At 45.1% G+C, this 26,250-nt stretch overlaps 2 protein-coding genes across 2 annotated transcripts; one reads left to right on the forward strand and one right to left on the reverse strand.

Annotated features, from left to right (window-relative positions):
• Positions 1-7,945: 7,945 nt before the first annotated feature.
• Positions 7,946-8,329, reverse strand: LOC135672091 (uncharacterized). Its single transcript, XM_065180547.1, has one exon. The coding sequence runs from the start codon at positions 8,327-8,329 to the stop codon at positions 7,946-7,948; it is 384 nt and encodes a 127-aa protein (XP_065036619.1).
• Positions 8,330-8,683: 354 nt separating this feature from the next.
• On the forward strand, positions 8,684-17,601 carry LOC108951872 (transcription factor MYC2-like). Its single transcript, XM_065180548.1, has 2 exons — positions 8,684-9,268; positions 16,977-17,601. Exons 1-2 carry the CDS (start codon positions 8,697-8,699, stop codon positions 17,599-17,601), a joined length of 1,197 nt encoding a protein of 398 aa, XP_065036620.1. The 5' UTR covers positions 8,684-8,696.
• Positions 17,602-26,250: the final 8,649 nt, after the last annotated feature.

The following is a 26,250-nucleotide window of genomic DNA, read 5'->3' on the forward strand; positions in this document are numbered from 1 at the left end:
GTCAAAATGGGCGAGCCATCCAACCCTCTTACTCGGTAGGAAACGAAATGCCACGAAAGGACGCGAAACATGTGCGGGGTTACGTGCTAAAGTAACCTACTCAGACCAAGCAATCACATCACCTCGATTTTGATCCCGAATGGACGGTGATGTGGACCTTCTAAGATGAACTGGACCTTTGTGTCTACAATGATGTCTTAATTTGACATTTTAATGACTAATTATGTTAATTGTGTCTTTGATAAGGAACGGATCCGACCCGAATGTCGAGCTGGTTCTGCTGTGGTGGTGCCCGCTGCGGGACCCAGCTTCTTCCCCAACGCCTCTCCCTCCACTATTAAACCAACTGCCGAATCGAACCGACCGCCAGCGAAGCGTCTCGTTTCACGCGCTCGATTGCGTCCGTCACCTCCCTCTCACCCATGAAGCTTTGGACCGACGACAAAGCCTCCGTCATGGAGGCCTTCATCTCCTCCCCCGCGGCCGCTCCGGAGCATCACCCCCCCCGCTGGCCGCCGTGTGTCAACTCAGCCGCCTCCTCAACCGCGACCTCCTTGGCAGTGGCGCACTTCAGCCCGGCGAACCTGCAGCAGCGCCTCCACTCGCTGGTAGAGGGTGCGAGAGAGAGCTGGACGCACGCCATATATTGGCGGAGTTCCCCCGCAGGCGGCGCCGCTGCCCTCACATGGGGCGACAGCTACTACAGGGGCTGCGAGGAGGACAAGGGGAAGCCTCTTGGCGGCGGAGCTTCGTCACTGGCTATTAGTATAAACAACTTTAAGCCGTGGCCTCGGGACCGATACGGCTTGGTTCAAGTCCGGATGACGGGGATCTTCCTGGGACGCTCTTCCCAACTGCTGAGGTCATCGGTCGCGATGTTCCGATTGGGATGGGGTCGCCGTTTCCACCGGGAGAGAACCCCTGCCTGCGCCTTTGGTGGGCGACCTCCGCCTGCGCACCTGCACAAAGGTTGGGTCAGGGAGTTCGACCCGACCCCTCCGACGATCAAGTTAGCGGATGGTCCTCGGGGCTCCTTTTCTTTGTTTCTCCTTTTTCCTCGGAGCGCGAGGGTTTTTATAGTGAGAATTACCGTTGTATAATGTGTCTGCCCGTAGGGAGCAGGATCGTACTTCTGGTAGTGTCTGACATTACCGTTGGCGTGGCGTGAGGGATCGAGCTTGAGCAGGGTATTAATGTGCCTCGGCAGGCGTTCCGGTCCGCGTTGACCGGGTGCCTCATCAAGTTGACAGAGGCGTGATGCGTCACCTAGCGTAGCTGATGTCACGTGAGTCTTATCACAATTATTACCTCCATCATATTCCCCCTCAAAAGGAAGCTATGCGTCGGTTGTTGTAATGGGAGTCCGATGCATGACTTTGGCTTCGAGAGACTATTCCTGCCAGGCGTTTGTCGGTCCATTGCTAGGGGTGCGGGTTGCGTGCGCAGCGGTGGCCCTGGGTAGTGTGCGGCTGAGGAGCACAACTCAGTCGAACAGGCCGAGCAGAGGCTGTGATCTCGAGTGACGCGCAATTGAGGACCACGACTCAGGCGGGCAGGCCGCGCAGAGGCAGTGGTCTCGGGCAGCATGGAGCCGAGGAGCACGACACAGGCGGGCAGGCCGCGCAGGTGTGGTCTAGGGCAGCATGCAGCCGAGGAGCACGATGCAGGCGGGCAGGCTGCGCAGGTGTGGTCTCGGGCAGCATGGAGCCGAGGAGCGACTTGGTTTTGATCAGCAATCCATTGCTTAATTGCGCGTGGTCGCGGATGGCCAGGTTACTTCCCTCCTAGGGAAGCCCAAGGGACCATCACTTTCGGGAGTTGCTGGCTTTTGAGGCTGATAAGATCAGCGCTTCAGCATTCGCACCGCACGCCCGTTGGCTGCCACGTCAGGCCACATTTATGGCGAAGTGATGTTTGGTCTGCCTGACGCAAACGTGCTTCAGGAGAGGAAGGGTCGCCGTTTTGGCAGGATTTGGCCTATAAATAGCGTGCAGTTGGCTTCCTGCACGTCTTGCTACTTGCATTCGACCAGCTGCTCCTTCGGACTGTGTTGCTTCGTCCGAATCGGCTATCCTGCTATTCCTTCCTAAGGTCAATGAGGATGGTTTCCCCTTCTTCCTTGCCCCCATCTTATTCATTGTCCACCTCCGGTGATGCTGGAGAGAAAATATTACCACTTAGTCCCAACTCATCCTCCGACGAGAAAGCGGCTAGGGCTCTTGAAGCCTTAATGTGGTCGCACGACCTCGACTCTACTGTGAGCAAGTCGTCACTTGGTTACCTCCGGGGCCGTTATGGTATCCTAGAGGAGTTTGTTCTTACTGCTCCCGAACTAGGGCAACGGGCATACGACCCTGTCCCAAAGGGTTTCGCCCTGACTCTGGATGCCTTCGAGGCCAGGCTCCGCCTCCCACTGCATCCCGTCATCACCTCATGCATTTCGTGGTGGCATATTTCCCCGTCACAAATGACACCGAACTTTTGGCACTCTCCGGTGGCGTTCCTAGGGGAGTGCCACTACGCCAACATCACCCCGACCCGATCCCTCTTCCTCTCTTGTTTTCGCCTTTCCAAGGGGTCGGGGGGCTATTATCTATCTGCCCGAGCGAGCTTCCGGGTTCGGAGGACTGGGGCTTCGGGCTCCGGTGGGCGTCGCGCGTGATTGACAACACCGCCTCGGTCCTGAACGACGAGGAGCGCAGCGACCTTCGGCGGCTCAAGGAGATTCTCCCAGCCTCTCAAGCCATTCGGGAGATGACCGAGGGGTGGCTGGTCAAGGCGGGTCTTAGCCCGGCGCCTTGAGGTATGCCTCCGGCGGGGCATGCCAGGGTTTTCTTGAGGGTCGTTTTTGGTGTTCTGACAAATTTTGGTGTTTTTGTGCAGAAATGGTGAACCTGGTTGCTGTGCGTGGGGGGCGCACTTCGTCAGTTGTGTCGTCGTGTCAAATGGCCGAGCCCGGGGTCGACACAAAGGAAGCGTCGGTAGAACTCGAGGTCAGCAGACCTCGGAAGAAATCGAAGATCGCCACCCAGAAGGAGGATATGCCTCCGCCTCGGGCTCAGGAGGTCATTGTTGAACCAGGCCACCGTGATCAGCGACGAGGCCCTAGTCGGGGCGAAGCTGGCCTGAGCAATGAGGTGGCAAGGAAGGTGCCTCGGGAACCCTCCATCCGCGACTTGTGTTGCCTTCCTGCGCAGGACGAGCCCTATCAAGCTCGGGTGATGGGCGAACTCCCGGAGGGCCAACCCTCTGACCCGTTGGTCGCCCGGTGGGAGGGCCTGACCCGTGGGACCCGGGTGTGGGCTGATGGGGAGGCCGCATCCTCCTTCGAACGAGGCGGGCTTCATCCCGACATAGCTCAGGATCTGTGCACCCTTCCCTCAGACGTTTTGTTGGGCAAATCCGCTAAGTCACTACTGTGGGTAAGCATCTTGTTATCGACTTCTTTGCCCGATTGATACTCGTACTGACTCTTTCTCCTTGTAGAGCCATCACTATTCCACGGTGTTGATGGACCGTGTCCGCGATGCGGGCCGGGCCCTCGGCGTTTTGAGCGATCGCAACACCCAGGTGCGTCGACAAATTGAGGAGGTCCGCGCAGGGGCGGCTCCTGAGGCGGTCGTTGCGGCCGAGCAGCGTGCTTTCGACCTGGAGGCGGAGGTGACACGCCTCTCCTCTATCTCGAGGGCGGCCGAGCAGCATGCCTCGGAACTAGAGGCAGAGGCGGCACGCCTCACATCTGAGGTGAAGGCTGCTAAGGATAATCATAACGAGCTCCAGAAGCTCCTGAGGGTGACTAAGACCGAGGCTCGTCTAGCTCGGGATGAGGCAGCGGGCCTTGCACGAAAGCTAGAGGTGGCCCATGCCGAGGTAAAGGGGGCTTCCGACGCCCTGGCCGCTAAGGTGAGTCAGTGATCGAAGAGATACAGGAAGCTGATCAAGGACTACAAATAGCCTTTGGGCTTTCAGCTCGGTCTGGTCCAGTCAGGGCAGGTCACCTATGAATACGGGTACCGGATCACCCTGGCTCGTTTCAAGGCACGCCACCCCAACCTGGAGGTCGAGGAAGACCCCTTCACCTCCTGCCCTGAAGACCTAAGCGTTGATATGTCAGACGAGGTCCCTTTTGACGACAGCGCCGAAGCCTCCGAAAAATAGGGTAGAATTTTGTAATAACCTAGGGGTTTAGTCTGGAGCTGTTACTTGTCTGGTCCTGTAGTCGGATTTTGACTTCAATAAAATTCCTTATTTCAGCTTCTTTCTTGTCTGCTTCACCTTTCCTTTATGCGAAGAATTTCTTGAGATTTTGCACATTCCATGTCCTCGACAAAGGGTGGTTGTGCATGGTCGCAAGCCGATACGTGCCGACCCGGACGATGTCGGTAACCCGATAAGGTCCTTCCCAATTGGGGGCGAGCTTGCCGCGCGCTCGGGTTGGGTCGCTGACCTCGGTCTTGCGTAGGACCAGATCGCCCAACCTAATGGGTCGAGGCCGCACCTTGCGGTTATATATTCTAGCGATGGCTCTCTTGTAGGAGAGGTCTCTCAGGTGCGCGTCAGCGCACTGCTCTTCTAGCAGGTCGAGGCCGGCTCGTAGTCCTTGGGCCGATGTCTCTTCGTCGTAGTTCTCCGTCCGAGGGGTAGGGAAAACTACTTCGGGGGGTAGGACGGCCTCGGTCCCATACGAGAGGCTGTAGGGGGACTCTCCAGTTGCGGTTTTGGGGGTGGTCCGCAGGGACCATAGGATGCCAGGGAGCTCTTCCACCCAAGCCGATCGGGCTGCAGTTACTCTCCTCCTGAGCCCGTCCAGAATAGATTGGTTGGTCACCTCGGCTAACCCGATCGTCTAGGGGTGGGCTACCGAGCTGAATCTCAACTGAATTCCATAGTTCACGCAGAACTCTCGGAACCTCATGCTGGCGAACTGGGACCCATTGTCCGTGACGATGGTTCTGGGCAAGCCGAACCGAGTCACAATGTTTTTCCAAACAAACTTCTCCACTTGTCGTTCTGCGATCGTTGCTAGCGGCTCGGCCTCGGGCCACCTGGTGAAGTAGTCTACTCCCACGACAATATACTTCCATTGCCTCGAGGCCGGTGGGAAAGGGCCGAGGAGGTCCAGTCCCCATTACGCGAATGGCCATGCGCAGTCAATAGGTGCAAGCGGAACTGCGGGCTGTCAGGGCGTTCGAGCGTGCCTCTGGCACGGGCCACACCGCTGCACGTAAGATCTTGCGTCTTGGGACATGGTGGGCCAATAGTATCCTTGTCGGAGGACTTTGAAAGCCAAGGTTCGTCCAGCGACATGCTCCCCGCAAATCCACTCATGGACGTCGGCCAGGACCGTCTGAGCCTCTTCAGGCTCGAGGCACCGCAGTAGAGGATGCGAGAAGGACCGCTTGTAGAGCCGTCCGTTCACCTCGCAGTACCATGCTTGCGTTCGGCGGATGCGCCGAGCCGCAGCCTCGTTGGCGGGAAGAATCCCATCGCTCTTGAAGCGCAGCATATCCGGCACCCATGTGGTACGAGCGTCAGCTAAAGACACAGCCGAGACCGAGATGGCGCGAAGGGGGAGCCTTTCGATCTCGGGCTGGGTTCTGGAGTCCGACTTTGAGGCCAGCTTAGCCAGCTCGTCGGCTCACTCGTTTTGGCTTCTTAGCACCCTGGATACCGTGAAGTGAGAGAAATTGGAGGCTAGGCCTTTTACCTCCACCAGGTACTTTGCCATGGTTGGTTCCCTGGCCTCGTATCCGTCGCTGAGTTACTCGGCTACCAACTATGAGTCGGTGAGGACGTGGATGGCGTTTACCTACATCTTGCGGGATAGTCTGAGTCCTACCAGGAGTGCCTCGTATTCGACCTCGTTGTTGGTTGCTTGGAACTCGAAGCGGAGGGAGCGCTCGAACGAACGCCCGTCAGGGGCCGATAGCACTAGTCCTGCGCTGGCACCACTCGAGGTGGACGAGCCGTCCACGTGTAGAACCCACGCTTCCCCGGGTTGGCCGGGAACCTAGACCTCAGTCTGAGATGAAGTCGGCTACCGACTGTGCTTGGCATGTAATGTATGTCGTCCTTGGCATGTAATGTATGTCGAACTCTCCAAGCTCTACCGACCACTTGAGGAGCTAACCTGCTACGTTGAATTTAGATAAAACCTTGAGTGGTTGGTCAGAAATTACCTCAACCGGGTGGGCTTGGAAGTAGGGATGCAGCTTCCGGGCTGCAAGTACGAGCGCCAGAGCAAGCTTCTCAATTGGCGGGTATCGCTCCTCAGGCCCATTCAGGAAATGGTTGATGTAGTAGACCGGTAGTTGTTCGCCGGAGGCTTCTTTGATCAGGACGGAGCTGACCGCGTGCCGGGAGGCAACCAAGTAAATACTGAGTTTTTCCCCCAAAGAGACCGAGGCAAGGCGGGGGAGGTGGCCAAGTGTTGTTTGACTTGTCCGAAAGCTTCCTCACACTGCGCCGTCCATTGGAAGTCCTCCGGGTTCTTCAGCGCTCAGAAGAAGGGGAGGCAACGGTCGCCCGATCGAGATAGAAATCGAGACAAGGTAGCGAGCCTTCTGTTCAGTCGCTGCATGTCCTTGATTGTCCATGGTGTTTGCATATCGATGATTGCCTGGACCTTCTTTGGGTTGACGTCGATTCCTCTTTCGTTTATGATGAACCCGAGGAACTTTCCCGAGTTGACACCGAAAACACACTTTGCCGGGTTGAGTCACAGACCGTACCTCCGCAGCATGGCAAATGTCTCGGCCAAGTCGGTCAGGTGATCTGCCGCCGCACGGCTCTTCACGATCATGTCGTCTATGTAGACCTCGACATTCCGCCCGATCTGTTGGGCAAACATCTTGTTCACGGCTCTCTGATAGGTTGCACCTGCGTTCTTTAGCCCGAACGGCATTACTTTGTAGAAATACACTCCTAGATCAGTGAGGAAAGCCGTGTGTTCTTGGTTCTCGGGCGCCATTTTGATCTGGTTGTAGCCGGAGTAGGCATCAATGACCGAAAGGCGGGCATGCCCGGCAGTTGCGTCGACAAGCTGGTCGATCCTCGGGAGGGGATAGCAGTCCTTTGGGCACGCACGATTGAGACCGGTGTAGTCAACACACATCCTCCAGCTCCCATTATGTTTCTTCACCAGAACTACATTAGACAGCCATCGCGAGTACTTGACCTCCTCTATGAAGCCAGCTGCCAAGAGTCGCTCCACCTCTTCGCGGATGGCTTGCTGACTGTCCGGGGCTTGGCGTCGTGGTTTCTGCTTCACTGGCCGAGCATCGGGCGAAATGTTCAGGTGGTGTTGGGCGATCTTCGGATCGACGCCCGTCATGTCGAATGGCGACCAAGCGAAGACGTCTGCGTTCTCCTGTAAGAAGCCGACGAGCTGCTCCCGCTCCTGCTCGGGGAGTTCCAACCCGACTTTGATCGTCCGGTCTGGGCGATCCTTCATCAGCGGTATGTCACAGGTGGGGGTCATTGGCTTAGGATGTGGGGTCGATCACTTCGTTTCCCTTGGGTCCTACAAGGGTCGGTCGGTCCTCGTCCTCTTGTGTAGCGAAACCGCCGTCAGGTAGCACTATCTGGACTCCCGAGGGCTCCCCCAGACCTCCCTCGTCCCCATGTGGGTCGGGAACTTCACCGTATGGTGGTAGGTGGAGACTACGGCCCTAATCTTGTTGAGGGTGGGGCGACCGAGGATGGCGTTATACGCCGTAGGGAGATCCACCACTAGGAAGGTGGACATCACCGTCTTGGTTCTGGGCGGGGCTCCTAGAGTCAGGGGCAAGGTGACGGTTCCCAACGGTGAGATTGAGTCGCCGGTGAACCCTGTGAGCGTCGAGCAGATCAGCTCCAAGGCCTCTTTGGCTAATCCCAGTTTTTGGAAAGCGTCAAGATATAGCACGTCAGCTGAGCTCCCCATGTCAATCCTGATTCTCCTCACCTAGGCGTTGGCGATTCGAGCCATTATCACGAGCGCATCGTCGAGCTCTGGTCGCTCAGCGCCCTCAGGGGGGAACGCGACCTCGGGGTCGGGGCCACGTCGGGGAGCGTCGTCCCTAGCTGAACGGGCGTATTCCTTCCTTCCGAACATACTGATCCCTTCGGACGCTGGGCCACCCGTGATGACGTCAATGTGGCGCTCAACGGGGCCCTCCGGAAGGGGCGACGATCCCCTATTCTGTCGGACGTACTGGCTGAGGTGTCCTCTGCGGACGAGCTCCTTGATTTGCCGCTTCAGCTCGCGGCACTGTTCAGTATTGTGTCCGCTTTGCCGATGGAAGCGACAATACTTGGATTGGTTTGCGAGTTCCCATGGGCTCTTCATCGGGGGCGGGGGCCCTGAGCAGCCCTTTTTCCCTTATTTGGAGAAATATCTCTATTCGGGATGCACCCAAAGAGGGTATAGGAGATCTTAACACGGGTGGGTCAGGTCCGTCCAGCCTGCGCCTCGGCGTGACAGACTGTTGTCCCCGAGCCGGCTTCGGCCTGGCCCTCTTGTGCTCTTCCCGCTTCCTGGCCATCCAGGCCTCGGCTACGATGAACTGGTTCGCGCGTTGTAGCATCTCAGGCACCGCGGTGGGGAGTCGCTCTACGAGGGACTAGAAGAACCTAGAAGGACGCAGGCCTATCATAAACGCCTGCATCAATAGAGAAGGATGAGCGTCCGGTAATCCCCGGATCTGCGTTGCAAAATGATTCACAAAATGGGAGAGGGGCTAAGGACGATGGCCTGCGTCCCCTTGGGGAGCGGCGTCGTGGAGCTCGGCTCGACGCATGAGATCTTCCAGAACTCGGAGATCTTGAGCAAGGCCAGAGCGCTCTTCGGCGACGTCACCGGCGGCCGCGCAGCAGCCGGATCCTGGCCTCCGCCGCTGCTGGCGGCGGCGGAGCAGGGGGTGATAGATCCAAGCATGCTCTGGTTTTCGGTGCCTTCGGCGCCGATGCCCTCTTCCCCGTTCGAGAAACCCATTCCCGGTTGTCTCACCGAAAACCCTGTCCCAATTCATGTGCCTCATGACCTCAATTTCACCGGCGACATCAATACGATTCCCACCACCTCGGTCGGAGCTATGTTTGTCGGCAAACACATCTCGTATGAGATCAAGAAGTCAACGTCGAGGGAGCGCAACGAGGAGGTGTTCCTCTCCTCGTCCGCTGCTGTGGCGGAGGGGGTGAAGTGCGAGGGCCTCTTCGGCTGCGGAGAGTCGGATAACTCGGACATCGAGGCCTCGGCCAAGGAGGTGGCTAGCAGCGGCATAACGGTGTTAGAATATGTGGCCATTTTTTATAATTGAATAAGATAGAATAGCTAATTGGGTTCTGAGATCTCATCGTAAACCCCTTATAAACGGACAGGATCTCTAGGGGTTGTTAGTGTGTTAGTGTGTTAGCGCGTCATAACGTTCCGTTGAGGAATTCAGTTATTCTCCTCGACTCTCTCCCCCAAAACCCTCTCCCCAAATCCATCAATTTGTGTTGATATGAAGAGAGGAGAAAGGGTCTACTCTTCGCACTCCCTGCAGATTCCGCAGCGCGATCGGAATAAAGACGGAGCGCAACAATCTTGGATCACGGTGCTGAGCAGATCAAACAAGATCTCTGAACGGATGGCATCAAAAGGTACGTATCGTATAATTAGATCTATGTATTGAATTTCAAATCCTGGCATATAGGTTAATTTCGCATTATTGATTTAGCATAATTACAGATTTTTATGCTTACAATTGGTATCAGAGCCCGATTTTTGAAATCATGCATTAGATTTGTAAATTAATTTACGATGCATAATTACCTTTATCTTCCAAGAACTGCTAAGCAGTAATGGTCACCGTCGACCTCGTTGCAAATCTGCGGTTACGCCGAGTAGCGTACGCATTACAGAACTCATCCCATATGCGGACATTACAGAACTCGTCCCATATGCAGACATTACAGAACTCGTCCCATATGTGGACATTACAGAACTCGTCATATGGACATTACAGAACTCGTCCCATATGCGGACATCACAGAACTCGTCGTCCCATATGCGGACATCACAGAACTTGTCCCATATGTGGACATCACAGAACCCCGTCCACACGACGGCATCATAGAACTCCGTCCGTGCGACGGCATCACAGAACTCCGTCCGTGCGACGGCATCACAGAACTCCGTCCGTGCGACGGCATCACAGAACCCCGGTCGCACACGGCCACAATCCGTCCATGCGACGGTCGGCCGCACGCAGGCAGACAGCCCAGGTGGCGGCCATGCGTGAGTTGGCCGTGCACAGGCGGCGGCCGCGTGCTGGCAGCAGCCACCCGCGGGCAGGAACCGCCGCAGCGGCAGTGGCCGCGCATGAGCAGTATGCCCCGCGGCGGCAGCGCCGTGGCGGCAGTGGCCGTGCGCAGGCTAGATCTACCGCTGGCAGCCGCGCACAGGCGGTCGCTGGCAGCCGCGCACAGGCGGTAGCCCGCAGCCGCGTACAGGCGGCAGCCGCGCACAGGCGGCAACCCGCAGCCGCGTACAGGCGGCGGCGGCGGCGATGGCAGATTAGGGTTTTGGCATATTTACGTTTTTGCCATCGAGGCTAGGGTTTTGAAAATTACAGTTTTTACCCTTTGCAAATATCGTAATTACAGTTTATGTTCTGTCAACATATTTACGGTTTTGCCCTCGGGTCTAATTTCTGCCAAATTACAGTTCTGCCATTCTCATATTTTCGATTTATATCTTATCAAATATTTTCGTTTTTTTATCATTTTGAAATTGAGAAATTTAGGTTAAATTCTCAATTATAAAATTGATAAATATCATTTATTATAATTATGATTAATTTTAATCATGATTATAATTTTTTGATTATTTGATTGGATTTAATTTTGATAAAAAAAAAACTATAAATTATGGTTTATTTTATGGTTTTCTCATATGAATTATTCATTATATATGTGGTAAATAAAATTAAAATCCACTTATTGTTTTTGGAATTTTTATTTATTTATTCACATGTATATGCTTGAAATTATCATATGAGTTTTATTAATGTTCAATAATTATTATTGTTATTTTATTATTGAACTATTTTATATTATTGTTCAATAATTATTATGGTTATTTATTATTGAACTGTTTTGCATTAATATTCAATAATTATTGTTGTTATTTTATTATTGAATTGTTTTGCATTATGTTCAATAATTATTGTTGTTATTTTATTATTGAACTGTTTTGCATTATTGTTCAATAATTATTATGGTTATTTATTATTGAACTGTTTTACATTAAATTTCAATAATTATTATTGTTCTTTATTATTGAATTTCTTTGCATTAATGTTCAATAATTGTTATTGTTATTTTATTATTGAACTGTTTAGCAAAATTAAAGAAATACTGATGAATATTATTTGTAATTTATTTCCTTAAGTTTTATCTGACTAGTAGCTGCCGTGGCCTAGGATGATAGACTTTTGTGATATGAATTACAATAAAAGTTTTATCATTTATAGGACATTTTTATTTTATATCATGACATTAGTCTTGTAGCCACCAAAGTGACCTCGACTAATGATTTATAAAATAATATTAAAGAATTAGTCCTAAATGATATTAAAGAAATAATATTCATAATGACACATATAATTATGAGATTTAGATAATCCCAAAGGAGAATCTAATTCAAATAATTATGTGATGGAGTAGGATGATACTATTTTAGATATTCTTGCAGTTTAGGATTGTATACCCAAAGGTAACAATACCTATTCCTCAAGGATGGTATCAGTCCTCCAAAAATATTCTTGAGTGAACACTAGATATGTCAATATTTCACCCAAAGGTGTAATATAGATGATATCAATAGTTCATCAATTTTTTGACAAACTCAAAGCATTAATATTGTTATATATCTTTTTGCAGTGGTACTTCCGCATATACATTCATATGCTTCAAGTGTCCCTGTACTTTCTGGATCAAATTATTCAGAATGGTTAGAGCATGTGCAATTCACACTGGGTGTATTAGATCTTGATCTAGCATTACTTGTTGAAAAGCCTGCAGACTTGACTGATGAAAGTACTGCAGAACAAGTTAATGAAATGAAGGCTTGGGAAAGATCTGATAGGCTTAGTTTAATGTTCATAAGAATGACAATTGCAAATAACATAAAGACTTCATTACCGATTGCAACTAGCGCAAAGGAATATTTAAAGGTTATTGAAGACAGATTTAAATCTGCTGATAAGTCATTGGCTAGCACATTGATGAAAGAACTGACTACGGCTCAGTATGATGGTACTCGAGGAATTCAGGATCATATCCTCAATATGGCTGACAAAGCTGCAAAACTTAAAACATTAGGCATGAATGTTGATGAATCCTTCCTTGTGCAATTTATTCTCAATTCTCTTCCTTCTCAGTTTGGCCCATTCAAGATTCATTACAATACAAATAAGGATAAGTGGGACTTGAATGAGTTGACTAGCATGTGTGTTCAGGAAGAATTGAGATTAAGGCAGGAAAATTCATATAATGTCATGACGACTACTCAAGGAGGTGGTAATAAGAAAAGAAAGTTGAAGCATCATCCATCAAAGAGATTTGCTAAGTCTGGAAATGTTAAACAGAATAATGAAAAGAAAGCCTTTACTGTAAAGTGCTTCTTTTGTGGCAAGAAAGGACATGTGAAGAAGGATTGCATTAAACGCAAGACTTGGTTCGAAAAGAAAGGTATTAACTCGACCTTTGTATGTTTCGAATCAAACATTACAGAAGTTCCTTCTAACACTTGGTGGATTGATTCCGGTGCTTCAACTCATGTTACAAATAATATGCAGGGATTCCTTTCAATTCGGAAACCAAAAGAACATGAAAGATTCATCATTATGGGAAATCGTCTTAAAGCGAAAGTGATATCAATGGGAACTTATCGTCTACGCTTAGAGACGGGTCACTTGATGGATCTTGTTGACACATGTTATGTCCCTACAATTTCTAGAAATTTGATTTCTCTTTCTAGAATTGATGAGTTGGGATATTATATTTCTTTTGGTAGTGGCAAACTCAGCATATTTTACGATTCAATAAAAGTTGGTTTTGGAATTCTGTGTGATGGTTTGTACAGAATTAATTTGGATCTTGAGTTTGCAAAGACACTAATGACCCTGCAATCAAATGTTGGATTGAAACGTAGTTTCAATAATGAAAGATCTTACATATTGTGGCATAGACGATTGGGGCATATCGCCAAGGAAAGAATTGAAAGATTAGTGAAGGATAATATTTTGGAACATTTAGACTTCACTGATTTTGATATTTGTATAGATTGCATTAAGGGAAAGCAAACTAAACATATAAAGAAAAATGCCACAAGAAGTAAAGAACTCCTTGAGATTATTCATACTGATATCTGCGGACCACTCCATATTCCTTGTTTTAGTGGAGAAAAATATTTCATCACATTTATAGATGATCTGTCCAGATATGGCAAAGTTTATCTAATACATGAAAAGTCTCAAGCCGTTGATACTCTTGAAGTATACATAAATGAGGTTGAGAGACAATTAGATAGAAAAGTTAAAATTGTCAGATCTGACAGAGGTGGTGAATTTTATGGTAGATATGATGGATCTAGTCAGAATATTGGTCCTTTTGCTAGATTCCTGGAACAACGGGATATTTGTGTTCAATATGCATTACCAGGTGTGCCACAGCAGAACGGTGTTGCTGAAAGGCGAAATCGTACTCTGATGGATATGGTTAGGAGCATGATGAGTTATTCCTCTGTACCTGAGTCGATGTGGGGTGAAGCTCTTAGGACAGCTATGTACATCTTGAACAGGGTTCCTAGCAAGTCAGTTTCATCGACTCCATTTGAGTTATGGACTGGTAGGAAGCCTAGTCTGAGACATCTACATATATGGGGGTGTCCTGCAGAGATAAGAGTATTCAATCCACATGAAAAGAAATTGGATCCAAGAACTATTTCAGGATATTTTATTGGTTATCCAGAAAAATCCAAGGGATACAGATTTTATTGCCCTAATCATAGTATGAGAATAGTAGAATCTGGTAATGCAAAATTCCTAGAAAATGGCGAAATCAGTGGGAGTGAAAAATCTCGAAGGATTAATTTTGATATTGAGGAGATTCAGGTTAATTCTCCCATATCATCTCCTGTCCGAGAGATTGTTGTTCCTCAAATAAATGAGAGTATTGATGAGGGTGAACAACAAAATAACATCCAAGAACTCTCACATGATGTTGATGTCGCCGCTGATGATCTTGTAGAACAATCACAATTGGCAGATTTGAGAAGATCTCAAAGGAAAAGGAAACATGTCATTTCTGATGATTATGTTGTATATCTACAAGAATCAGATTATGATATAGGAATAAAAAGAGACCCCTTATCGTTTTCACAAGCCATAGAAAGTAACGATTCTGAAAAATGGTATGATGCAATGAAAGAAGAGTTAAAATCAATGGTACAGAATGATGTCTGGGATCTCGTTGAATTGTCCAATAATTGTAAAAGAGTCGGTTGTAAATGGGTCTTTAAGACAAAACGCGACTCAACGGGCAATATCGAACGATATAAAGCCAGACTTGTGGCCAAAGGTTTTTCTCAGAAGGAAGGCATCGACTATAATGAGACTTTTTCTCCTGTTTCTAAAAAGGACTCATTGAGAATCGTTATGGCATTAGTAGCTCATTATGATCTTGAGTTGCATCAGATGGATGTGAAAACAGCATTTCTGAATGGGGATCTAGATGAGGAAATCTATATGGAACAACCCGAAGGATTCATAGAAAAGGGAAAAGAAAGTTGGGCTTGTAAACTTAAGAAATCCATTTATGGCCTTAAACAAGCTTCTAGACAATGGTATATAAAGTTTCATAATACCATTACTTCCTTCGGATTTAAGGAAAACACTGTTGATCAGTGTATATACCTGAAGGTAAGTGGGAGCAAGTTTATTATATTGGTCTTATATGTGGATGATATTTTACTTGCCAGTAGTGATCTTGGTTTATTGCACGAAACCAAGATGTTTCTCAACAAGAACTTTAAGATGGTTGATATGAATGAGGCATCCTATGTCATTGGCATTGAGATATTCAGGGATAGATCTCAAGGATTATTAGGATTGTCTCAGAAAGGATATATTGATCATATCTTGGAGAGATTTAATATGCAGCTTTGCTCAACCAATGATGTGCCTATTACTAAAGGTGAAAAATTCAGTCAAAACCAGTACCCAAGAAATGACTTAGAAAAGAATCAAATGAAGAATATTCCTTATGGATGCGCAGTTGGAAGTCTGTTATATGCTCAAACCTGTACAAGACCAGATATCAGTTTTGCAGTTGCAATGCTGGGAAGATATCAAAGCAACCCAGGAATGGAACATTGGAAAGCTGCAAAGAAAGTAATGAGATATCTACAAGGGACAAAAGATTATATGCTCACATACAGGAGATCTGATCAGCTTGAAGTAACTGGATATTCAGATGCTGATTTTGCAAATTGCCTCGACAGCAGGAAGTCCACTTCAGGATTTGTATTTATGTTAGCTGGTGGGGCAATTTCTTGGAAAAGTGCAAAGCAATCGCTTATTGCATCATCAACAATGGAAGCTGAATTTGTGGCATGCTTTGAGGCCACAAATCAAGCTTTATGGCTGCGAAATTTCATCTCAGGACTTGGTGTGGTCAACTCAATTGCCAAGCCGCTGAAGATATTTTGTGATAACACTGCAGCAGTTTTCTTCTCTAAGAATGGCAAGTACTCTAGTGGTTCCAAGCACATTGAGATAAAGTACTTGGTGGTTAGAGAAAGAGTCCAGAAACAACAAGTGTCAATTGAGAACTTGAGCACCACTATGATGATTGCTGATCCATTGACAAAAGCCTTACAGTGCAAAATATTCAAAGAACATGTTCTTAGAATGGGGCTTGTGAGCAAGTCATAAAGGATATGGTGATGCATGTTTATGTGGATGCTATTATTGACATTTTACTTAATTAAAGTTATCTGTTTCTGCTATCCTGTTTACATTTATGTTTATGCATATTATGGTTGAATGTAATAACAAGATTGTCTTGACAAGACAAATTACAGGGGTCATTATGGACTATGTTAGGAAAGACTAACAATGTTGTGGTACATAGAAGGGAGTATGACATTGATGAAATACAACCGCTATGACTCGCATTGATAGTTGGACTTAATATAGTATTATTGTGATTATTGGACTTATTGGCTTATTTTAAAACATGGCCATGTATAAAATGCTTTTCAAAATTTTTTGGAATCCAATTAGGTAAAATTGTTTTCAAACAAATTTTGTTTTGTTTGTTTTGATTTTGTATCTCTTTTATATCTTATCAATTAATGGGCCAAGTGGGAGAATGTTAGAATATGTGGCCATTTTTTATAATTGAATAAGATAGAATAGCTAATTGGGTTCCGTTGCGATATTTTAGCCAATAAAGACTAAGTCCACTACGGAACGATTCCTCGGAGATATTCTTGATGGGAGGATATCTTCTGAGATCTCATCTCATCGTAGACCCTCTGCTCTCGCCTATAAACGGATAGGATCTCTAGGGGTTGTTAGTGTGTTAGTGTGTTAGCGCGTCATAACGTTGACACGTATAGACGCATCTCTCCGTTGAGGAATTCAGTTATTCTCCTCGACTCTCTCCCCCAAAACCCTCTCCCCAAATCCATCAATTTGTGTGATCCTGTGAAAGGATAGGAAGAGAGGAGAAAGGGTCTACTCTTCGCACTCCCTGCAGATTCCGCAGCACGATCGGAATAAAGACGGAGCGCAGCAATCTTGGATCACGGTGCTGAGCAGATCAAACAAGATCTCTGAACGGATGGCATCAAAAGGTACGCATCGTATAATTAGATCTATGTATTGAATTTCAAATTCTGGCATATAGGTTAATTCCGCATTATTGATTTAGCATAATTACAGATTTTTATGCTTACAAACGGAACCGCTGGAGAACCGGCCCAAGAAGCGGGGCCGGAAGCCGGCCAACAGCCGCAAGGAGCCGCTCGACCACGTGGAGGCAGAGCGGCAACGGCGCGAGAAGCTGAACCAACGGTTCTACTCCCTCCGCTCCGTCCTTCCCAACGTGTCCAAGATGGACAAGGCCTCCCTTCTCGCCGACGCCGTCACCTACATCAACGAGCTCCGCTCCAAGACGCAAGCTCTGGAGTCCAACAACCGAGGGCTGCAGCCGGAGCTCAGCACCCTCAGGACGGAGAGCGAGTCCGCGGGGAGCTCGGCGGCTCACCGCGACCCGAAGACGACCGAGATGAACGGGAGCGGGCGGTGCGGCGGCAAGGTGGACGTGGAGGTGAAGATAGTGGGCTCGGAGGCCATAATTCGAGTGCAGTGCGACAGGAGGAGCCACCCGCCGGCGAGTTTGATGGTGGCGCTAAAAGAGCTTGATCTCGAGCTTTATTACGCCAACATCTCGGTGGTGAAGGAGCTCATGATCCAGCAAGCGACGGCGAAGATGACGACCCGGGTCTACTCTCGGCAACAGCTCACGGCCAAGCTGTTGGGCAGAATGATTGCAGTGTTGGACTGACAGCCATGGTGGGCTTTAATAGCCCATAGCCCACACAGCCCATCTCTCTTTTCATTAAATCCTAAATCTAATTAGGGAAGAACGTGGGCTGCGAAATTGAGATAGAAAAAGGCAAAGAGCAAAAATTGCTGCAGCAACTTGATTCAATAAGGAGGAGAATAAGATAATAAAACAAGAGAAAGAAAGGGAAGAATACAAGGACAACGTAGTGAAATTGTTTTCAATCATCCAATAGTATTTTCATCTAAGGTTAGATTAGATTTACAGTAAATTAGTGCTGTGATTACTTGGGAAGAATTTAGATATTATGTAAATGATTATTGTATCACAGTTATTCTCGTGTGATTGTTATTAGGGTTTTAGGGCAAGAGATTGAGATTTGTATATTCATTATTCTTATAGTGGATTATCTCTATTTTATCCCGTGATTTTTATCGAGGGGTTTAACACGTAAATCTTGATGTTTTATTTGATTATTATTTCATTTAATTTCGCTGTGTGTTATGACTTGCTAGTATTTGCTCATATATAAAAATTTATTTCTCTTTATATTCCATACAAAATCTCGTCTAACTATATTGAACAAATGTGAGCTTCTTAATACACTAACAGTATAGCTTATCTCAGTATGCAGTGTGTAGCCACGAGTGATGATGTAGAGCAGCAGCTGCTGATGAATACCTGCTTTTGATCTGTCTACTGCACAAGTGTTTAATTCAAAGCTCAATGTCTCTCACTAAGTGTTGGGTCCAGCTTATATGTGGGCTTGGACAATTGGGCCTATTGAGCCCAAATCAGTAATTAAGAGAGAAAGGGCAAAATTGGGCAGCGTGCAGTGTGTGTGTGTGCGCACAGTGAGATTGCAGCGTGCGTGCGGCGGCGTGCAGAGAAAAAAGAGGAGAAGGAAATAGAGAGAGAAAATAAGGTTTCTGAGTTTTCTACTTGACGATCGGTGGCCAAACGTTATCGGTTTCGGCCCAAATTTTATGTGAAGAATCCTTGCAGCAAACTCTACAATCCTAACGGTGTTGATCTGCAGTTTACCCTCTCTAAGGTACTTTCCTGCGATATCCACTCTGTGAGACCTAGAATTCTCTTTTGAGGAGATCCATCCTACGTGATGAAGATATGCTATCCTTGAGCAGCATATCCTTGAGCCAAGATATATGATCTTGATGTTATTCTGATCCTCTAGTTATTCTAGAGAAGATCTACTGTAAACCTGTTATCATTATTATTGATAGTGGAAGTTTGAGGTGGACTACGGTCCCGTGGTTTTTCTCACATTGGGTTTTCCACGTTAAAAAGATTTGGTCTCACTGTATGATTGATTTATTGCTCTGTTGTTTATGCTGTGCTGATTGATTTAGCATTTTGATATCAAGTTGGTATTTTGATGAGGAACCTATTTTGATACACAAAGAGGGAAAATAATTATTCCGCATTAACAGGTTTCTTCCCAACAAGTGGTATCAGAGCATCAGGTTGTTTGGTGCTAGTTTTCTTGTGTGATTGAAATGAAGTCAGATGGTATGATTAAATTGAACTCATCAAATTATTCTACTTGGAGGCGTCTGATGGAAGATTTGCTCTATTGCAAAGATTTGTATAAGCCTATCAAGGTTAAAGATAAACCTTCTATTATGGACGATGAAGAATGGAAAGTTCAACATAGAAAAGCTATTGCCTATATTAGAAGATGGATGGATATAAACTTGCATGAGCATATTTCAGATGAAATCAGAGCTGATGTTGTTTGGCAAAGGTTAGAAAATCTCTTTGCGAAAAAGACAATGGGAAATAGAATTTCTCTCCTCAGAAGGCTTGTAAATTTGAAATATAAAGATGGTGGTAACATTGTTGAGCACATAAGCCTATTTCAGAGTCTTGCAAACAAGTTGGTTGCTATGAAAATGAATATAGATGATGAGATGCAGGGATTATTACTTCTCAGCTCTTTACCAGAAAGTTGGGAAACGTATGTGGTGACTATTTGTAACTCCACGCCAGAGGGGACTCTAACCATAGATATGGTTAAAGACAATTTGCTAAATGAAGATGCAAGAAAAAAAGAACAGGGTGAATCTTCTTCTGGTGCATTTGTTACTGAAAAACAAGAAAGACGTGGAAGAAGTCATAGCAGAAATCCATATGGTTATAGAGGAAGATCCAAGTCTAGAAGAGATATCAAATGTTTTCACTGTAATAGGCCAGGTCACATGAAGAAAGAGTGTAGGTTTTGGAAGCTAGAACAGAATGAAATGAAGAAAAATGAGAAAGAGATCAATACAGTTGCTGCTGAAGGTAATATCACTATTGTCTGTGATGAAGGTTGTGTTAGCCTTGTAGCTCAGGACAGTAATTGGGTAATTGACTCTGGTGCTTCATTTCATGTCACTTCTCATGGTGATTTCTTTAGATCTTACACTGCTGGTGATTTTGGTAATGTCAGAATGGGAAACAACGGTACATCTAAGATTGTGGGTATTGGAGATATTTGCTTGGAGACCAATATTGGGAGCAAATTGATACTCAAAGATGTAAGGCATGTTCCAGATATTCGTCTTAACTTGATATCTACAGGTAGACTTGATGATGAGGGCTTTGCACATTATTTTGGTGAAAGTAAATGGAAACTCACTAAAGGTTCTCTAATTGTGGCAAAAGGAAAGAAGATTAACTCTTTTTATGTCATGGAAGCTAAGCTACACAAAGGAGAGATTAATGCAATTCGAAAAGGTGAAAGTATAGATCTTTGGCATAAGAGGCTTGGACATATCAACGAGAAGGGACTTCAAACTCTTGCTAGAAAGCAGTTCTTACCAGAGTTGCAAGGTACATCTCTTAAATCTTGTGATCATTGCTTAGCTGGAAAAACACATAGAGTTGCATTTCAGACATATCCATCATCTAGAAGATCAGATGTTATTGATTTAGTTCATACTGATGTCTGTACTATGCAAACTAGAACTCTTGGAGGTGCTCTTTATTTTGTTACTTTTATTGATGACCATTCTAGAAAAGTTTGGGCTTTTGCTTTGAAATCTAAAGACCAGGTACTCGATGTTTTCAAGGAGTTTCATGTCAATGTTGAAAGGGAAACTGGCAGAAAGCTAAAGTGTGTTCGATCAGATAATGGTGGCGAGTACAGGGGTCCTTTTGAGAATTATTGCAGGTTCCATGGTATCAGGCTTGAGAAAACAGTTCCTAAAACTCCTCAGCAGAACGGTGTGGCAGAAAGGATGAACAGAACCATTGAAGAAAGGATTAGGTGTATGCTTTCCCACGCCAAGTTACCAAAGTCATTTTGGGGGGAGGCTATGAGAACTACAGTTGACCTGATAAATCTTTCTCCATCAGTTCCTCCGCAAGGTGATGTTCCAGAGAGAGTATGGAGAGGAAAAGATATATCTTATAATCATTTGAGAGTCTTTGGGTGTAAAGCATTTGTTCATATTCCCAAAGATGAAAGGTCAAAGCTTGGTAGTAAAGCAAAAGCATGTATCTTCTTGGGATATGGTCATGAAGAGTTTGGGTACAGATTATGGGATCCAGTGAACAAGAAGATTATTAGAAGCAGAGATGTTGTGTTTCTTGAAGACCAATTATTTGATGATGGTTATAATATTAAGAAGCCAGAAACCTCTGTTTATATTCCTTGGAGTTTGGGTCCAGTTCCTTCACCTGTAGTTCATGATGATCACGGGGGAGATGAACAAGAAGATTGTGGTGAGAATACTAGTGATGATACACCTACAGTTGATGATGCTGAACCAACTGAATAGGCACCTCCACCACCAGTTGAGATTCCATTGAGAAGATCCACTAGAGAGCGACAACCCTCTACCAGATATCCTCCACATGAGTATGTTATGCTTACTGACGGGGAAGAGCTAGAAACTTACCAAGAAGCTATTCTACATGAGAATAAGAGTGAGTGGGTTAAAGCCATGCAAGAAGAGATGAGATCCTTGCTTGAGAACCACACCTATAACTTGGTAAAGCTGCCGAAAGAGAAGAAAGCTCTCAAGAATAAGTGGGTTTATAAATTGAAGACTGAAAATAATAGCTCACAACAAAGATACAAGGCACGACTAGTTGTGAAAGGATTCAGTCATAAGAAAGGTATTGACTTTGAAGAAATATTTTCTTCGGTTGTGAAAATGTCCTCTATCCGAGTTGTTCTTGGTTTGGCTACCCGCTTAAATTTAGAAGTTGAACAACTTGATGTGAAAACAACATTTCTTCATGGTGATTTAGAAGAAGAAATTTACATGGAGCAACCAGAAGGTTTCAAAGTCAAGGGAATAGAAAATCTGGTATGTAAGCTTAGGAAAAGCTTATATGGACTCAAACAGGCACCTAGATAGTGGTATAAGAAGTTTGATTCCTTTATGATGAGCCAAGGGTATGATAGAACCACATCTGATCATTGTGTGTTTATGAAGAAATTTTCAGATGATGATTTTATTATTTTACTGCTATATGTTGATGATATGTTGATTGTTGGTCATGATGTTGGAAAAATTGAAAAGCTTAAAAGAGAGCTAAGTAAGTCTTTTGCCATGAAAGACTTAGGATCGGTGAGACAAATACTTGGCATGAAGATTCTTCGAGATAGGAAGAAAAGGAATATTTGGCTATCTCAGGAGACTTACATTGAAAAGGTTCTTGAAAGATTCAACATGAGTAAAGCCAAAGCAGTTTGTTCTCCACTTGCAGGTCATTTCAAGCTGAGTTCAAAACAATGTCCTACAAGTGAGAAAGAAAAAGAAGAAATATCCAGAGTACCTTACTCATCTGCAGTAGGCAGTTTGATGTATGCTATGGTTTGTACTAGGCCAGATATAGCTCATGCAGTTGGAGTTGTTAGCCGATTTCTCTCAAATCCTGGAAAGGAACATTGAGCAGCAGTGAAATGGATATTAAGATATCTAAGAGGTACTTCCAGGTTGTGTTTATGTTTTGGTGATGATGAACCTGTGTCAGAAGGTTACACAGATGCAGACATGGCAGGTGATACTGATTCCAGGAAGTCCACTTCGGGATTCTTGATGACATTTACAGGAGGAGTAGTCTCTTGGCAGTTTAAGTTACAGAAGTGTGTTGCTCTATCAACCACAGAAGCAGAATACATAGCAATTACTGAAGCCTGCAAGGAAGCTTTATGGATGAAAAAGTTTCTACAGGAATTGGGCTTGAAACAGGAAGGATATACTGTTTACTGTGACAGTCAGAGCGCCATTCACCTCTCTAAGAATTCAACATACCATTCTAGATCCAAGCATATTGATGTGAGATATCACTGGATTCGTGATGTGCTTGAGATGAAAGAATTACAATTGGAAAAGGTACATACCAATGAGAATGGTTCAGATATGTTGACAAAGTCTTTGCCTAAGGAGAAGCTTGAAGCATGTAGGCGAAGAGCGGGCTTGGTACAACCCACCATATGAGCTGGAGGGGGAGAATTGTTGGGTCCAGCCCATATGTGGGCTTGGACAATTGGGCCTATTGAGCCCAAATCAGTAATTAAGAGAGAAAGGGCAAAATTGGGCAACGTGCAGGGTGTGTGTGTGTGCGCACAGTGAGATTGCAGCGTGCGTGCGACAGCGTGCAGATAAAAAAGAGGAGAGAGAAATAGAGAGAGAAAATAAGGTTTCTGAGTTTTCTGCTTGACGATTGGTGGCCAAACGTTATCGGTTTCGGCCCAAATTTTATGTGAAGAATCCTTGCAGCAAACTCTACAATCCTAACGGTGTTGATCTGCAGTTTACCCTCTCTAAGGTACTTTCCTGCGATATCCACTCTGTGAGACCTAGAATTCTCTTTTGAGGAGATCCATCCTACGTGATGAAGATATGTTATCCTTGAGCAGCATATCCTTGAGCCAAGATCTATGATCTTGATGTTATTCTGATCCTCTAGTTATTCTAGAGAAGATCTACTGTAAACATGTTATCATTATTATTGATAGTGGAAGTTTGAGGTGGATTACGGTCCTGTGGTTTTTCCCACATTGGGTTTTCCACGTTAAAAAGATTTGGTCTCACTGTATGATTGATTTATTGCTCTGTTGTTTATGCTGTGCTGATTGATTTAGCATTTTGATATCAAGTTGGTATTTTGATGAGGAACCTATTTTGATACACAAAGAGGAAAAATAATTATTCCGCATTAACAGGTTTCTTCCCAACACTAAGAAACATCAAGGACTCAATACACTAAATCTTCCATCCATGAAGGCTTATGTAGAGTCTTACGCATGAACGCATATAATAAATAGGAAAATAAAATAATTAATTTGGAGTTCATTTATATCTTTATCTCACACACATCCATAGTACACATGAACATTGTTTGTCAACATCATATTGCACTAAGTGTGTTGGGGGTGATAATTTGATGTAGGATGAGTTACAGTATATTTTTTTTAATGAAAAATAATTAAAAAAAAGAGAGAAAGAGAAAAAATGATAATGACAAGATAATAAAAATAATTTAAGTAATAAACATTAGACTCACTCTGTCTCAAATAGGATACTCTCAAGATGAAAGCCTCACACATTCACACGGTGGAATCATACCATAAAAAGAATATATATATATATATATATATATATATATATATATATATATATATATATATATATATATATATATATATATATATATATATATTACTTATTTGTTCTACAAGGATGTTAAAGGCTTCCTGATGATTGAGATTTCTTTCTTTCAGTGAGAAGTATAAATGCATGGGTTTCTTGTTTGAGTATTGGGAGTTGCATGCATCAAAATTTATGAAGTCAAACACATTATCTACAAAAAAAATTCCCAGTCTCTTTGATTTTCTTTCATCTTTTGTGGTGATCACTAAAGTTTATCCCACAATGATGCCAAATCAACCAGTGGCTGACAACCAAGAACAGCAAAGCTCATGGAATTTGTCTCAAATTATTTCTGATAGATATCCATAAACATACATAGTATGAATCCTCGTGCTTTTACAGCAAAGAGAAGTGTTATTGTGAGATAGATTAGTATGCTAAAGATTTAGTTACCTACTCTGTTGAAAAACCAAAACACAAGTCCAAAGGGAAACATTATTATACTCATCACACATCATGCCTCGCTTGGAAGTGGCATCAAGTGACATGACTCCCATCTCATTCTGAAACCATTGCTTGTCCAAGCACGCCAAGTTGTATTGTCTCCAAACTAACAATGGACTCCGAACTATCGTCTTCTTAGTTCAGTCTACTCGATCAAAAGCTTGACATCTTACCTAACTCAAAGCGTTGTCCTGCAAGTTAATTCTTCTGCATCGGCATTAGGACTTGTCAGTTCTTCGAAGCATGTTAGAGGTTAGAGGATGCCCTGCCACTTGGCATTATTCTTTAGAGAATTTTGTAGGTTTGTCGAATTAAGATGGATATCTGTCGATGGAAGATTGTCCGCTTGATAATCACATGAAAATGGGGGTAGAAGAAACATGACTCGAAGCCCCACTTGCATAACGTAGGTCGAGGTGTTTCTGATGAGACATCTCTATAATGCTCAAGTTAGTTATTAACCGAGGTTAGAATATAGAATGTGTGCCTTTATGTATAGAAATAGAAAAAGAAAAAGAAAAATCTTCGAGAGAGAAAAAAAGCCCAAATCGAATCTGTTGCATGGACTCGGTGACATGAACGATGATGATATAGATACTAATCGGATGTCGGTATGGCTAATGATCCTATGCTTACGTGATTATTTCAATAAGAATAAATTTATTTTTTCTACGACACAACGATTTTAATTTCCACAAAAAAAAAAAAAAGTACATTTGGACTTCCGAACGTCAATTAGTTGATGATGTTTGTGTCGAACGTAGCATTCTACTTGTCTACTACGTACGTGAAGTGTAGGTAGATGGGTTGGTCGTGCATTTTACCTACTTATTGATATCATGTTATTCCTCGTGGGACAAGGTTACATATGTAATCCATTTTTCTCATCTTTTACCCAATAAAACATGACGAATGAAAACAACATCATCATGTAATCCATTTTTCTCATCTTTTACCCAATAAAACATGACGAATGAAAACAACATCATCATGTTCCTAGGAGAGAGAGAGAGAGAGAGAGAGAATGCTTTTTCCATACCATACCATACCATACCTTATTACTTGGTAGATTCGCATCCACCTCTCCGAATCAAGCGAGTTATTGCCGATGGATGAGCGTTGTCAAGGTGGGGGTGGGGTGGAGGAGAGAGAGAGAGATGGCTTGTTGCCAAAGTAAGGGATCAGTGAGTTCATCCACCTAACCAGTAACAAATCACGAGACTTTTGCTTCGATGGTCCCAAGAGCATCAAACAGTGACGTAGAAGAACATTTGTATCCTTCTGATTACTAATAAATCAAAATAGAGCCTCGACTCCGGAAAGGAAATATATCCTTCTGCTTGCTTTCTGTTGGATGAAAGTGATAAAGTGAATGGAATATTTGGACCCCCTGCATCTGTCTATCTATCTATCTATCTATCTATCTATCTATCTATCTTGGGAACCATCATATGTCTTTTCTGTGTGCGTTGTGACCATATCATCTGTTTCCGCTAGCCTTTTCTGTGTCTTGTCCCCCCATATAATCCCGATT

The sequence above is a fragment of the Musa acuminata genome, chromosome BXJ1-4 (genome assembly GCF_036884655.1).
Source record: "Musa acuminata AAA Group cultivar baxijiao chromosome BXJ1-4, Cavendish_Baxijiao_AAA, whole genome shotgun sequence".
NCBI lineage: Eukaryota > Viridiplantae > Streptophyta > Magnoliopsida > Zingiberales > Musaceae > Musa > Musa acuminata.

Bases quoted from the DNA above. Each gene is read 5' to 3' on its own strand.
- LOC135672091 (XM_065180547.1), bottom strand. From the start codon at position 8,329: ATGAAGAGCCCATGGGAACTCGCAAACCAATCCAAGTATTGTCGCTTC.
- LOC108951872 (XM_065180548.1), top strand. From the start codon at position 8,697: ATGATTCACAAAATGGGAGAGGGGCTAAGGACGATGGCCTGCGTCCCC. The intron at 9,269-16,976 runs GTTAGAATATGT...GCATAATTACAG, and splicing joins GCTAGCAGCGGCATAACGGT to ATTTTTATGCTTACAAACGG.